The 16,634-nt window shown below is 40.7% G+C and overlaps 1 protein-coding gene across 1 annotated transcript; it reads right to left on the reverse strand.

Annotated features, from left to right (window-relative positions):
* Nucleotides 1-5,614: 5,614 nt before the first annotated feature.
* Nucleotides 5,615-11,516, reverse strand: afg3l2 (AFG3-like AAA ATPase 2). Its single transcript, XM_079451588.1, has 17 exons — nt 11,252-11,516; nt 10,618-10,711; nt 10,456-10,536; nt 10,253-10,371; nt 9,908-10,060; nt 9,738-9,812; nt 9,496-9,620; nt 9,120-9,393; nt 8,894-9,031; nt 8,656-8,809; nt 8,321-8,428; nt 8,043-8,168; nt 7,841-7,951; nt 7,632-7,747; nt 7,314-7,514; nt 6,749-6,943; nt 5,615-6,618 (listed from the first exon to the last, which is right to left on the reverse strand). Exons 1-17 carry the CDS (start codon nt 11,342-11,344, stop codon nt 6,376-6,378), a joined length of 2,406 nt encoding a protein of 801 aa, XP_079307714.1. The 5' UTR covers nt 11,345-11,516; the 3' UTR covers nt 5,615-6,375.
* Between the last annotated feature and the right edge of the window lie 5,118 nt (nt 11,517-16,634).

Genomic DNA, 16,634 nt, shown 5'->3' on the forward strand with positions numbered 1-16,634 from the left:
CCTGAGTGACGGCGAACTCACGCCTCTGCTTCACGCGGACAGTCAGACGGACCCGCTCGGCAGTCAACCCTCTGGCTTATTTGTCAAATCGATAGGGAAAACGAAGGGGCCAGTCCAAAAATAATCCTTATCTGAAGGGAGCAGTCATGTTGATAAAGTTAAAGAGAGAGCTGGATAAACTGTCGCCGGTCCTCTGCAGGTGTATGTACGTGTATATATATATATATATATATCACGGCTCCTGCAGTTTGGTCTTCTATAGGTCCTCGGTCCTGGTCCTTCTCCGGGCTGCAGTGTTGTCTGCAGCAGAGCTTTAGAGAAACCTGACAGTGCAGAGCTCACTGTACCGGAGTTGAATGGTTTAGTGGAAAGTGGGCAGGGTTAGACAATTCTCTGACTCTTTCTCCTGCACTCTCTCGCTCTCTGGCTTCTGTCTTCTGTTTGTCCTCTCTCTCTCTTCCTCTCCTGTAATTATACCTTCTCTCTTTCTCACTACTGAGTCACTTTTTTATCTCCCTCCCTCCCTCTCTCTCTCGCTCACTCACTCGCTCTTCAGTGGCTCCTCCAGTAACGTGAAGCGAGAAAATCTGGAGAAATATAAGTTGCTTTCAGCAATCATTCATCTTTTCAGCCATCAATCCATCAGCACCTGTTGTGCAGGCTGGTTAAAATGCGCGGTGGAATATTCTTATGGGGAGGAAGAGTCGGAGGGTCAATACGGCTATCTGTGAGCATGACACACACACACAGCGATTCACTCGTGCAACATACAAACACGCTCGTCCTGGAAAAGACAGACTGGGGATATATGTGAGAGTAAGACACTTCCAGCAGATCAAAACTGTTGTATTTGATCATTCAGATTGAACGGGTGAGACATTGGCAATATTTGTTTAAATTTTTTAAAGAAAGCACCAAAATGAGAATTGCTGATTTTTTGCTATTGGTCAAAAAAACATTTCACACAACAGTCACGGCAGAGTAAAAAAAAATGTTTCCCAGGAAGCCTTGGTGCAAAATATAATGACGTATAACATTTAGTAACATGACCATTTATACATATGGCGCAAAATTTCAGCTGAAAAAAATCCTGTTATCAATTATTCACCCACATGTTGTTTAAATATATCGTTCCGTTACCAACATTCTTCAAAATATCTTCTTTTGTGTTATGCAGAAGATAAGAATTTGTTACATTTATGTACATAAAATTGTATCTACAAGTCATTTACCGTGATGTGAACATTTAAATGAGATGACAAATGAAAACTATTTCTAACTTGTGTGAAAAAAAGGTGTCTATATCTAAACCGTTCAGTTCATACAGCAGAGTACTGCATGGCTGTCATACACCCTACTCCCTCTTGTGGTTATAATCCAAACATTTCCTATAATTAAAAATTCACCACAAATAGTAAATAAGGAGTAAAAAGTTAAACAAAAAACAAGTTAAACAAAAAACAAGACGCTAAACAAAACCGTAGAAGGTTATTCCGCCTAACAGAGGAATGTTGATGAGTGCAGAACAGAATGCGCCAGTGTCTCCAGATGTTTGTGAAGTTCAGACATCGAGATCTCCAGAGACCAATGAGAACTGTTAACTGGCCACAGCCCATGTGTGCTTCTATTAGACAGATGCAGGTCTCGATCGTGCGTGTGTCTGAGAGATCTGAATCTCACCTTTCATATTTTGCTCTAAAACAAGCATTGTTCACAGGTCAGCTATATCCTCCAAAACCTCCAGTTTTTCAAGAATGTAGTCTTGGCTGAACAAACAACAGAACTTGAATGGTTTATATACAGTAATATAACCATTAAAATACTACATAGAAATATTCTCAGTTTAAAATATGATCTGTCATATTTCCTCTTCGTAAAACTTGCATGTGTTGCCTAATCATTGATTGCATCAGGCCAATACATCTTGTTTTCATTTTGATTTAGGATAATGTGTACCAAAGGACATTTCATAGTCCTCATTTAAGGGCCTTCAAATAAACCTTTTAAGTTACATTCTATGTAAAAAAATTATATAAGCTGGCACGCAATATAGCCAAGCATATGTGGACACCCGAACACCAAGCATAACTTCAAACGCACTGGCAGTAATAGAAAAAAGTAAATGAGAAATTGGGAAAAAACATTGGCATTGTTAGGGAGGTAGTTCTCTCCAGCAGTTGCCACTCTTTTAGAAAGGCTTTCAACACAATAAGGTTGGGCAGAGATGTTACGTCATGAATATGGTTAAAGGTATAGTTCACCCAAATTCAATTCTTTCATCATTTATTCACCCTCATGTCATATCAAAGTGTATGACTTTTTTTCTTCAGCTGAACGCAAAAGAAGATATTTTGAAGAATGTTGGTAACCATACAACATTGGCCCCCATTGACATTGTATGGACAGTAAAGCACCGAGACATTTCTCAAAATATCGTCTTTTGTATATCACAGAAGAAAGAGTCATATACAGGCATACACATTTTGTGAATAAATTGTTTTTTAAAAGATGTATCTTCTCTAGAATTAACAGGCCTGTGAATCAGATTTTACATATTTTTGTCCAAGACTTTTTAATAAACATATTGATTCCAAACTTCTTATCAAGGTTTTCTTTCTTGTAATTTTCTACTCAAATAATAATATTCAACCTTGACAAACTATCTCAAACTTTCTTGCTGATGTGCATGTGGGTTCAACATAAGGGCAACCCTTCATCTACCCACTAGCGTCAGTGTAGCTATTCCGGGACATGTTAACACTTCAAAAAGAACACAACACTCTAATGGATGATTCTCAGCTCTTAAACACTTATTCTTAGCTTTGCCACATGTTTGCCTGGGCAGCGTTTGTAAGAGTGTGTGGTGAGTTTGCTATTTCTGAAAGGTGCCCATAAGGTGGTGTCATCACACATCCTACTGCTGCCATGCCTCCTCTCGCTCTTTAGATGACACACGCAGGGACTCGAGGAATGAGTAAGATAGACTTCATCATCTCTGCACATTCTCACGTGTTTCACGTTTATTTATTCTAGAGAAAACGTCTTCTGTCCTCACATGTCATTTCACAAAGCTCATCTGATCCTAAACGCTTCAATCAAACCCATTGTTTTTTATCTGTGGGCAAATTCCACATCTGAAATGAAGAATAAAACAACGAGAGGTATTATTTGGAAGTTGTTATAATTTACTTGGTCTCTCCGTAGAACATTAAAAGTATTTTTATTTGTTGTGGTATGGTGTCGTAACTGTGAGTCTGATGATGTAAGAGAGGCTGTAAGTAGTTGGTATGTGTGAGTTTTGGCAGGAGAGTCGGTACCCACTACTACACCGCTCTGTGAGTCAGAGCCTGCCGAGTGACGCTCTGATGGGTAGGCGGGATCCCTCGATCTCGCGCTCAACGCTTTACCTGCTGCACAAGACTCCGATCATCGCCAATGAATCACCTGAAGTCATGCTTGCAACTTTCACTGCCAGCTGCCTCTGCATTTCTTGAAGCGATCACGTTCTCGCACACGTTCCTGACTCCTTCAACTACAAAATGACTCACAGTCAATGTTCTCTACAAGTCCTTATGAAAGTATTACACTACTTACGCATGATCCTGGATGGAAACACCCAGAACAAAATACCAGAAGTATTCACTTGACCTAGAGCTGTTCCACAATGAATTAGTACATAACATATAACTGTGTACTGTGCATATTTATTTTGTATTTATAAACACAAAAACTTACACATACATTATACAAATGTAGGAAATATTTACACATATTTATTTATATTTATAATAAATATATGCATTATTAAAATTAAATATAATTATATATAAACATTTGTTAATTTGTATATTTTTCTTAAATATATACATGCGTATGTGTTTATAAATACAACATTAATATGCACAGTTTACAGTCATATATTGATATATTGTTTAAATGCATCCCAGTAGGTTTAAAGGTGAAAAATTAGTTGTAAAAATAATGTTTGTTATAAAACACCAGCCTAGAATGACACACGGGAGACCCAATGAAACCATCCGGGAGTAACGCAGTCACTTAAACACTCCTTTGACATCCACAAGCTGAACTTTCTAAAGCCTTCCCTAATTTGCAGTGTTACTGTGAGTCTAACAGTACCCACTTTCCCGAGGCGAGCTGGTAATGTATGCAGGTGATGTCAGAGTGTGGGGAAGACTTCAGTTAGTGCTGAATCAGAGGAGACAGCGAGGGAAGCCTCTTCATGTTTGCCTAGTCTAAATGTGGACATCCTCCCCGGCGGGCGGACGAGCGGCTGATTCATACTGCTGTTTAAACGGAGCGCTCCAGCAAACATTACGACATTGAGGTGGGCTGTGGTGTATTTTTGAACTCCCATCACGAAGAGACATCACCAACACTCGCGTGACTACAATCTTTGTTCTGTGTTTTCTTTGTAACCAGATTCCCACGGAGATGCTGCAACAGTTCTTGAGGGGAAAATACCACTCATAATTGCTTACAGCAAACAAGAATTGGAAAATGGCTCTGGGTGAAGGAATAGTTGACTGAAAAATTATGATTATCTCGAAATGTACTCAACCTTCCTTTCCAAAATGTTCTAAAAAGGACAATCGCCCATTAAAAAGTAGTCCAAACAACAACAAATATGTTCAGCTTATTTTGCTAAATTTAAACTAATTATGGCCACTAAAGGTTCTCTTAAAGGGACAGTTCACCCAAAAATGAAAATGTACTCTGTCATCATTCACTCACCTTCAACAACTGTATAAAAATCTTTGTTCTGTTGAACACAAAAGAAGATATTTTAAAGAATGTGGGGAAACTAAACAGTTCTGGAGCACCATTACTACCATCTTAATTTTTCCCTACTAAGAAAGTCAACAGTGCCCCAGATTTGTTTGGTTAGAAAACAATCATCCAAATATATTTCTTCGTGTTCAGCAGAACAACTAAATCTACACAGGTTTGGAACAACTGGAGGGTGAGTAAACTATGACAGAATTGTCATTTTTGGTTGAAATGTTCCTTTAAGTGTCTTGTGACTAAATATGACTATATGAAGTTACTGACATTGAGTCACAAATTCATTTGAATTTCTATTTTGGTTTTCTCAAAATAAGGAGACTTTAAAAATCGAAAGAATAAAAAAAATTCTGTGAATTAATCCTTAATTGTATGTACATATCTCAGTTTATTTCTTAAACAATACAACCATTCATACTATAGATGGATTAAGAACTAAAGAGAGTTTTAAAGTTTACAATCTGTGCATTTATTCAGCTTTCAGCACACGTCAAATCCTTTTTACAGAACAAAATACACATTTACATATACTGTAATATCAAGCAAAGCTTGATGAAGTCACATACGGACAATGCATATTATGTTGACGTGTTCTGAATGTATTCCCAAAGATTGCCAGATGTCACAATAAATGTAGCTGTACAGTCAAATAAATAATGAATCTACCTTCATTAGCTCATCATCAACATAATGAACTATTGAACGGATTTCTGTATGACTTCATTTAATAGAAATGTGATTTGCGTAATATGCACATAGCAGCAACTAAGCAGCTGCAAGAGCAAAGAACGATAGAGGAAAACATGTAAAAAATGACCGCTCTGAATTTAAAACACTGAATATTTTGTTTCAAAACAGGCTGCGTGAAATAACCTAGAAACCAAGGGCTGATGATCATGTTGGTGCAAACGTGAGAAAGTGAGATGGTATGTTATTTAACATGGGTGACTTATGTGCTGTCTACAACATTCATCAAGTCCAATGCAGTCTTTCAGACAACCAGTAAGCAAACAAACCTCTTCCAAAAGGTCAAAATGTGTGGCAGTTTTAAACTGGAAACTTAATTTACAGAAAGTAAAAACACATCCGACATGTCATAGAGGAAGCGGTAGCAGTTGAAACTCAAAGATAATTGAATAAATTGTCTATATTTATGTATATTTATGTTCTCCTGTCGATTATTTTTGAAATGACTACAAAAACATTGTTTCTTTGTACATATACAGTGCTATCGCCTTGACTTTAAATTATTTTTGGCAAAGAACTTCTGGGTCACTTTAATTCATCTCAGCTTTTAAAGATTTTCTATGCAGTTCAAAAACTGGATTTTTTCACGGTAATACAATCAGATTCAGCAAATAAAGAATGCAATTAAACTGTATACATGTTTATAAACACCCTACTGTTTACAATATAAGTCCAATGCTTACCATTGGGAAGGAGCCCTCCAATCAGAGCTCTTCTCCAGAACAGGGTTACTTGCGTGTCTGCCTAACAGGGGCATCACGAAAAGCCCTTTCCATCTCAAAAATAAGTGCCGTGATCTTGCGGCCCGTAATGAATAGAGGGTCCTTAGAAGGGCATACCACCAGTGATCTGCCGAGCCACCTGTTCCTCCGTAGACTCCTCCTTCTCGCTGCTCCGCTCCCTGTTCCAGTCTTTCAGGCCTTCTGGGAGCGAAGTATCTTCGTCCATGCTCCCAGTTCCCTCAACAAAGTCTTCATAAGTTGACTTTTCAGCAAAAGGCCTTCGGCCCAGCAGCTCCACCATGTCATTCTTATCCAGCACCTCTTTCTCCAGTAGACGCAGTGCCACCTTGTGGTGAAGAGAGAGATGTTACAAGACAAACTTGTTTTCTTGAGAAAAGAGACCGAGTGATGAGAGAAACAAATCAATGCGAAAAGCATGTAAAATGTTCTTGAGCTCAATCTCCTGCGTGCCGTACCTTCTCCACCTCTGGTTTCCTCTCAGTGAGCAACTGTGTCGTGCGATCATAGGCCATGGTGATGAGGTTCCTGACCTCAGAATCGATGAGACGAGCCGTGGCCTCGCTGTAGGGCTTCTCCAGAACCATCTCTCCTTGACGTGGCAGGTCAAATGACACCTGGCCCACCTTTTCGTTCATGCCAAACTGCACGATCTGTTGACAAAATGAACAATGACATGCTACATACAGTATTTCAGTGAGTCACAACAAAATAATTGTGCATATGTAGGTTAGCCAAATAAATAGTAAAGTGTTAAAAGAACATAAAATGCTGTATTAAAAAACAATAAAGAGCATTTGAGTTTAATTGTATCCGTCACTTAGTTAAAATGGACAAATTGTGTAAGATGCCCTCATACTTGAAAATAATATTATTCAGAAAACACAACCAAACCTAAATGAACAAAATACTAATTTACAGGCAACATACACAATGTTATTTGTCATTTGTAATCCAATGCAATGCAAATCATCCAGTTACTATGCATGTCCTATTTTCATTAAGATATAACATGTGATCTACCTGTGCATATGCACTCTGTGTAACCTTCTTCAGGTCGTCCTGTGCCCCGGTGGTAATGCGGCCAAAAAAGAGCTCTTCTGAGACACGCCCTCCCAGCGTCATGCACATCCTGTCCAACAGCTGCTCTTTGGTGTACAGGTACTGCTCTTTAGGCAAATACTGTGCATAGCCCAATCCCTTTCCTCGTGGAATAATGGAGACCTGTAATAAACCAACCAATTATTGGTCAAGTTAATATTGACCCTGAGAAGGCCCAGGAAGGTTACAATAAGAAGTCTGTGTATTAAAATAAAGAGGAACAATATGTTTTTATTTTACTTTAAGGAGGGGGTCAGCGTGCTCAAGGAACCAGCCAGCTACAGCATGACCAGCCTCGTGGTAAGCCACTGTTTTCTTCTCTTCAGGTTGGAGCACCTGTGTTTTCTTCTCAAGACCTACACATACAGAGATCGTTTCAACTTTTACTAAGCACAATTTACATGTTGTGAATGTATCGTTTAAAACTAAAGCAAACTTCTGTCACCTACCTCCGATTACTCGCTCGATGGCCTGCTCAAAGTGTTTTTGGTTAATGGCATCGGAAAGATGGCGGGCTGCGATTAGCGCTGCCTCGTTGCACACGTTAGCAATGTCTGCACCTGTCAAACCAATAAGCAGTGAAGTTTAGTTCACATCACTAACTCAGAACACAACACAAACTGTAATTTATACAAACAAGTCTTTGCCTGCCTGAGAAACCAGGTGTTAGGGCAGCCATTTTTCTTGCCAGTGCTTCTTTGTCCAGCTCTGCTTCCATCTTTAGTGGCCTCAGGTGTACTTTAAATATTGAGGCTCTGCCTTTGATATCTGGTGGCCCTGTAAATATGATATATTACATAAAAATGTATGCAGGTGTGCATACGTGTATGTCTGGTTGTGTATAAATTCTCTCCAAGTTTTAACAGTATAACAGACAGGACAAAATGTGTATCTGTATAAGGAATAAAAACATCTAAAAGAATATTTACCAATGTATATCTGTCTATCAAAGCGTCCTGGTCTCATCAGGGCTGGATCTAGAATGTCTGGTCTGTTGGTGCCAGCTAGCACCACAACATTGATAGAAGTGTTAAATCCTACAAGACAAAATAATTTGACTTTAAGGAGTAAGAATACACCACTTCTGCACTTTTGCAGTGTTTATTGTTATAAAACAAAAGTATTATCAAGCAATAGTTAACCCAAAACTTTATATTTCTCATCATTTAGTCTCCATCTTCTATGAAGGACAGCAAAACATTTTGGGTAACTTGCGTAATCACCTAAATATAATCATGGAAACCGCTGTTTGTCGGATACATACCATCCATCTCAACTAGTAACTGGTTGAGTGTGTTCTCTTGTTCACTCTGCCCACCAAAGTTGCCTCTACCTCTCTTTCGTCCTACAGCATCAATCTCATCTATGAAGAGAATGCATGGGGCATTCTTCCGGGCTAAGACAAAGAGATCCCGAACCTGTAAAAAGAAAATGTATTAAATACTGTGATCAAGGTAAATTAAACAAAATCATACCAAAAGCTTTAAAACTAATATACTTACTCTTGCAGGCCCAACTCCCACAAACATCTCTAAGAATTCTGAACCATTGACCGTGATGAAGGGGACGTTGGCCTCACCTGCCGTAGCTTTGGCTAGTAAAGTCTTTCCTGTGCCTGGGGGTCCTGTCAGGATAGCTCCCTAAGAAGCAAGATGTTGATTGAATTACGAACAAATGATGTTCTCATAACAATGCAATTTTATGCAATGTGGAAAAGTCATTAAACACCTTTGGAATCTTGGCACCCAAATCCTGGTATTGCTTTGGGTTCTTAAGAAAGTTGACAAACTCCATGATCTCCAACTTTGCCTCCTCACAGCCTGCCACATCCTTAAACTTGACGTCAATCTCATCCCTAAGCACTTTTGCAGTGGTCTCGCTGACGCTGAAGAGACCACCCATTCCTCTCCCGGGCCGGCCCGCACCTGCTGGCCCTCTCCTCAACATGAAGAGCAGGAACCCAATGATCAGTACAGTGGGCAACATGCTAAGGAGGAAGGACCTAAGAACGACAGAAGAATAAGATTTGAAATTGAACGTCTGATTTAAAGTCCTTTTTTCTAGAGATCATAAACCATGATACACAATTAACTTAATATCTCACCCATCACTTTCTGTGGAATAGACCACTGGAAGTCTATTCTCTCCTTCGATACCCAGCTCTAACTGAGCAGTCTCCAAGTTGCGCTCGAATGTGTCCACGCTGCCAATGTTGAACCACACATATTGCTGTTGAAAGAAAGAAACTGAGTAATGTGTTTGATCAGATGATCATTGCTGACAAGGCCTTTATTATTAGAGACTACACAAAAAAGAAACATAATTGTACAGAAGACAAAAACTCACCCCATCAACTGGAGTTTTACCAGGGGTAAAGATGACTTTTACAAATCGCTTGTTTATGACATCCAACCTGTCAACCTGCAAAAGATATGATGTATGAAGTTTATTCACACTGTGGCTACAAATTAACATAACTCGATAAAACCGATGTAATATAAAATGTAAATACATACCACTCCTTTAGCAAGGTAACCATTTACAAAATCTTTCCAGGTAACCTCTCTTCCACCATCCCGAAAGAAAAAATAATATGTGACAGCTGCCCAGAAGGCCGCGCCAGTCAAGAAATACAGACGAAACTCTTTATCGTCCCATGGGACATCACCCTGCATGAAAAGTTGGGTCTTTAGGAACTTTTCAAATGATTCACAAAGGCATATGTTGGATTTATTAACACCCTTGAACTTTTACTACAATATATGTAAAGTAGATATTATTTAAATACTAAAGTTATACTTGATGTGTAACCAGCCTGTATAATGAATTAAAATAATCTATACTACTATAAAGGGATTTACCTTTTGAAGACGGCTGAACCATGTGGATTCATCCTTCCTTCCCCCTCTTTTCCCTCCTCCTCCTCCTGCTCCACTTCCTCCTCCACCAGTGGTCTTCTGAGCATTGCTTGGTTTGGCCTCTGAGTTATATCAGACATACAGGCATTGTACATAAAACATGCAAAGTGATCCAAAATCCACTTACATGTTATGAGAAAGATTACCTTTGACTTCTCCGTTGGGAAGCTTGGCCTCATCGTTTTTTGGACCACCATTCTTACTGTTTGGAAAGTATTTTTCAAACCCTTGAATACAATCAGAAACGCAATAAGGATGAGACTCAATGGATGACAGCACCGTTGATAATACGAGGATTTTTTATTCACCTTTGGGAGGTTTAGAACTTAATATTCTGTATGTGCCCAAGACCTGAGAGAGTAAAGATCTTCTTTCTAGGGCAATTTCTCCAACACCCGTAACCTACAAAGATAAACATATTCAGCTGATCCACAGGAAACTAATAAAACATTAGTTTTTTCTGAAAAGCTGCTTTGAAACTAAGAATTGTGAAAAGCACTAAACAAAAAATGGCCCGAATCTATAACAATCGCTCGACTATGGTTTATAAGGAATAAGAGGTCCCGTTTTAAACACATTGTAGCCTCATATAATATATACAGCAATTCAATATCAGTAATGTACAGTAATGCATATAGTCAACACAGAACAGTAAAATCATTTAACAAGCAAAACTATATTTAACGAAGGATAATGTTATGGAAGCTGTCTTTGTTGGGAATAGACATTAAAGCAAGTCTGAAGAACAGTGATGTAACAGCAGCTAACCGCGTTACTCAATGCAATGTCACTCAGGCCGACGCTTGTTTACCAACCACATCTCCGCATTACAACCTTGAAGTGTACACCAGAGACCAACAAATGGATGGCATGCGTTATAATGCGTGAGTTTACGATAAGACATAAGGCATTCAGAGAAATAAAGTCAAGCTGCTCATTTACCGATTGCACACGTTGTGTTGATCTGACATTTGACAGCAAAGCGTGGAGAAGATTCCTGCAGCCTCGCGACATGTGCAGATATCGGTGTGCCATTGTGGCACGTGCGCTTGTGATGCGAATCAATACAAACAATATAAACAACACAACATCGGAGGAAACGTTTTCACAACATGAACTTGAAATATAACGCTTGCCATTCTAGACAATGTACTTCCGGTGCACGCCGCTGATGACGCGCTCACTGGTTAACCCGTCGTGGTACCGTGTGCGAACTGTATGTATGGTTTTCCTTCGTTTTCGTGTTATTTAAGAAAAAGTATTTGGAAAACATCGGTTTGCAGAAAATTGGGGAAATGTGCCTGCTGCCAAATAGCATTACACAATATAATTGGGTAACGTTAGTAGACTTATAAACGTATTTGTGTCCTATGGTGTGACTGCAAAAATGTAGACAGAACTAACAATTTAGGTAAATCTCTCATGCTGTTTTATTTTTTATTCTATAAATATAAATATTCATAATAATATATTAACCGTTTGTTTTAAAAATATATTTTGCTGTCACACCATTATTTGCGTGTCCAAATTGGGAAATTATTAAGTTTAATAATAAAGTTATTAAATAGGCAAACAAGCTGATATGTGTTGGAGAAAAGAACCCAAAGCATATACATTAAAATAGTAGGGTGGTTAAGTGCAAACACATACTTATGTGTATCATTAGGGGGCGCAATATATCATTCTGAGGGAATCAAATCAAATGGAACAGACTTTAGTTTGATAGAAAACATTTGTTTCTTTGTTATAACTGTACATAATCTATAAATAATTGTGTGTATTATATGCAGCATTTCTCTAAAGGAGAAGAATGAGTCATATTGACTCATATATTTCCGTTTTTTAAGAGAGTTACCCTTTTTCTTTTTAATTAATTTATGATTTGTAAGACTGTGTGGTCAGACTAAAACATGGCTTTATTCAGAAGTGTCACAGCAGGCTCGTAGCAAAGGACGGAGCTAAACACAAACAGAAACGTGTGCCATTGCAAGAAGCAACATGTTTCTCTATTCTTTGACTTGGCATTGCATCCTGCCCGACTGGAATGTTCACATTCTTGTTGAAATGTTAGGTTGTCCCGTTTAAGGGACCAAATCCTCAAAGAGCTAAAGACCCCATGTTATAAATCATATATGCCCTACTATAATTCAGATTATCTTCTAAACACTGTGTAGTAACTCTTAACTCATAACAACCATTATCCCATTATGTAGACCTTTTAACTTTAGATCCCTCTCTCACTTGCAGCAGGCCAGGCACATTGAAATGTAAGCAAAATGTGTTTCTGTAGACTTGTTAACACATCAACATTAACGTTTAATGGACTTTGGTTATAGTGGAATAGCAAAGGATCTGAAAGGGGTTGATAATACAAAGAATCTGTGCAGAATTCATATTTTTGTGAGCATACCATGCATGCCATCTTCCCACATAATAATAAATGTCTCTCTGTTTCACACAATCGCTAACACGCATTGAAACTTTCAGCTATTCACAAACAGAAACTTATTGGACACAATGCCATTGCAATTACAGCTAATATTGTTTTTGAATGGCCATATTATGTTGTTTTTTCAAAATAACAAAAGTAAAATTGTAAACATTATAGAATTCTAGATACTTTTTGTTTAAATCCACTTAGATTTTTAAGCAACATTTTAACAGTAATGCAATAAAATATATTAATCAAGATTAATCATTATTGTTTCCTTTACATACATACAAAGGTCTGCAAAATGATCATAGGAAATTTATTTTTCTGATCTTAATTCAATGTAGGGTGATCCATTATTCAAATAACATTTGCTTTAACATTTCTCTCTAAAATATGATTTAGACCAGAAATAATATTGTAGCAGAGGTGGAAAAAACAGATTGTCTGCATGCTTTTCCAGGGCCCCTTCAGCACAGAGATGGATTTGGGAAATGTTGTCTCTTCCAGAGACTGCAGAATGGCCTAATGTTAAAATGCACTCACCCCAGAGCTGACAGTGCTCTCAGGATAAGCCAGCCATGAATGGGACTGCTGATTGGCACAACTGCAAACAGCTACTCACTACTACATGATTTTTGTTGTTGTATTGGGGCCAAGTAAAATACCAAACTGATATGCAGAGTGAACAAGATGACAAGACATTTGCTTCAATGAAGGTTGAAGAGTTCTGCACGTTTTTCTACAGACATTTCTCAATCATGTATTTGTCTGGGCATGTATTTTATCTTTGGAATCAAAGTTCTTTGCTCTGCTTGTAAGATGTAGATGTTTGCATGTCTTGGAATGTATCAATGGGGAATAGATGGCAACAGGTAGTACTTTTAACAAAGGGGACAAGGGATCATTTGATCATTGAGGGGTGACACTGAGATGTGATAAAAGGAGGATAAAAAGTCATTTTCTGCTCTTCCAGTCCCACAAGTGAATTCTGTATGTTCAACACTAACAAATATTACACTGTTGTAAGATTTATTGTTCATTGAAGTGGACTTTCCTTGAAATGTTGTGACATTAGCTGATGATAACAGAATCTCAGTAGGATTTATTCAAGTAAATTTGGGCAAAACAAATCTGCGTGCTGTATTAAAGGCATTTTGTTGCGACATTAAAGTGTTCTTTGATCACTTTTAGTCTGCCAAAGGAATTCCCAAAATCCATCCATCCATTTTCTACCGCTTATCCGGGGCCGGGTCGCGGGGGCAGCAGTCTAAGCAGAGATGCCCAGACATCCCTCACCCTACACACTTCCTCCAGCTCTTCCGGGGGGACACCGAGGCGTTCCCAGGCCAACCGGGAGACATAGTCCCACCAGCGTGTCCTAGGTCTTCCCCGGGGTCTCCTCCCGGTCGGACGGGCCCGGAGCACCTTCCGGGGAAGGCGTCCAGTAGGCATCCGTAACAGATGCCCAAGCCACCTCAGCTGACCCCTTTCGATGTGGAGGAGCAGCGGCTCTACTCCGAGCTCCTCCCGGGTGGCCGAGCTTCTCACCCTATCTCTAAGGGATCGCCCAGCCACCCTGCGGAGGAAGCTCATTTCCGCCGCCTGTATCCGGGATCTTGTCCTTTCGGTAATGACCCAAAGCATATTGACCATAGGTGAGAGTAGGAACGTAGATTGACCGGTAAATTGAGAGCTTCGCCTTGCGGCTCAGCTCTTTCTTCACCACGACGGACCGGTACATCGACCGCATTACTGCAGAAGCTGCACCGATCCGTCTGTCAATCTCCCGTTCCATCCTTCCCTCACTCGTGAACAAGACCCCGAGATACTTAAACTCATCCACTTGAGGAAGGAACTCTCCACCAACCTGAAGTGGGCAAGCCACCCTTTTCCGATTGAGGACCATGGCCTCGGCTTTGGAGGTACTTATTTTCATTCCAGCCGCTTCACACTCTGCTGTAAACCGTCCCAGTGCATGCTGAAGGTCCTGGTTTGAAGGGGCCAACACGACAACATCATCCGCAAATAGCAGAGACGAGATTGTGTGGTCCCCAAACCTGACACCCTCTGGCCCCTGGCTGCGCCTAGAAATTCTGTCAATACAAATTACGAACAGAACCGGTGACAAAGGGCAGCCCTGCCGGAGTCCGACATGCACTGGGAACAGCGTTCCACGGCCTGGACGAAAACCACACTAGGGTGCCCTGGTGCCACGTGCACTGATGGACATCCTTATGCTTGAACATGGTGTTCGTTATAGACAAACTGTGACTAGCACAGAAGTCCAATAACTGAACACCGCTCGGGTTAAGATCAGGGGGGCCGTTCCAAATCAATCACGCCCCTCCAGGTGTCACTGTCGTTGCCGACATGGGCGTTGAAGTCCCCCAGTAGGAAGACGGAGTCCCCAGTCGGAGTACTTTCCAGCACCCCTCCCAGAGACTCCAAGAAGGTTGGGTACTCTGCACTGCCGTTCGGCCCGTAGGCACAAACAACAGCGAGAGACCTAACCCCGACCCGTAGGCGCAGGGAAATGACCCTCTCGTTCACCGGGGTAAACTCCAACACATGGCGGGAGAGCTGGGGGCTATAAGCAGACCCACACCAGCCCGCCGCCTCTCCCCATGGGCAACTCCAGAGTGATGAAGTGTCCATCCTCTCTCGAGGTGTGTGGTTCCAGAGCCCAAGCCATGCGTAGAGGTGATCCCGACTATCTCTAGTCGGAACCTCTCAACCTCACGCACCATCTCAGGCTCCTTCCCCGCCAGCGAGGTGACGTTCCACGTCCCTAGAGCTAGCTTCCGTGTCCAGGGATCGGGCTGTCGAGGCACTCTCCTCCGACTGCCGCCCGATCCACTACGCACCGACCCCCTATGGTCCCTCCCGCACGTGGTGAGCCCACGGGAAGGCGGCCCCACGTCGCTCCTTTGGGCTGAGCCCGGCCGGACCCCGTGGGGAAAGGCCCGGCCACCAGGCGCTCGCATGCGATCACCGACCCCAGGCCTGGCTCCAGGGTGGTGCCCCGGTTGCGCCATACCGGGCGACGTCACGGTCCTTGTTATTTTCAACATCATAAGGGTTTTTTGAACCACTCTTAGTCTGACCCGTCGCCTAGGACCTGTTTGCCTTGGGAGACCCTACCAGGGGCATATAGCCCTCGACAACATAGCTCCTAGGGTCACTCGGGTACTCAAACCCCTCCACCACGTTAAGGTGGCGGTTCAAGGAAGGGTAATTCCCAAAATAGAAGACAGTATTTTATCAACCTCTTACCTACACCCACTTTACATGAAAACCACAGAAGACTTCTAATAATGTGAACTGATAATCAACTCTTTTAGGAAGAGAACCAAAACATGTCAAATTTCTCATAGGACTGTGAGCATGGTCCAAAGGGATTTACAGTTTTGTACCTTTCAAAAGTTCCTGTAAAAAAGTGTATTTGTTTGATTGTGTATTGCATTAGCAGCACAAATGTCAACAATGGAACACCCTTAGCTGAATGCACTGTAAGTCAGTTAAAGTGATAGTTGACCTAGAAATGAAAATTCTGTCATCATTTACACACCCCCAGATTGTTCCAAACCTGTATACATTTCTTTGTTCTGCTAAATACAAAGAATATCAGTAACCAAACAGATCTCATCCCCCATTGACTCCCATAGTATTTATTTTCCCTTATGGCGGTAAATAGGGGGTGAGATCTATATGGTTACGGACATTCTTCCAAATACATTCCTTTTGTTGACACGTGTCTCAAGTTGTGCTTATCCCTGAGGGTGCACTGTGCTTTCTTCTCAAATGCAAGTTTCTTTGGATAAAACATCTGTCAGTGCATAAACGTGAAGGTAAAAATAACTGCCATACTGCTCAACTCAAGACTCAAGGGAG

The sequence above is a fragment of the Barbatula barbatula genome (assembly GCF_947034865.1).
Source record: "Barbatula barbatula genome assembly, chromosome: 3".
In the NCBI taxonomy this organism is placed as follows: domain Eukaryota; kingdom Metazoa; phylum Chordata; class Actinopteri; order Cypriniformes; family Nemacheilidae; genus Barbatula; species Barbatula barbatula.

What these genes read in the sequence shown, in the direction of transcription:
- afg3l2 (XM_079451588.1), bottom strand. Translation starts at nt 11,344, where the DNA reads ATGGCACACCGATATCTGCACATGTCGCGAGGCTGCAGGAATCTTCTC. An exon ending in CAACACAACGTGTGCAATCG is followed by an intron (nt 10,712 to 11,251) that starts GTAAATGAGCAG and finishes TTATCTTTGTAG; the next exon opens with GTTACGGGTGTTGGAGAAAT. An exon ending in CCTAACACCTGGTTTCTCAG is followed by an intron (nt 7,952 to 8,042) that starts GCAGGCAAAGAC and finishes TTGGTTTGACAG; the next exon opens with GTGCAGACATTGCTAACGTG.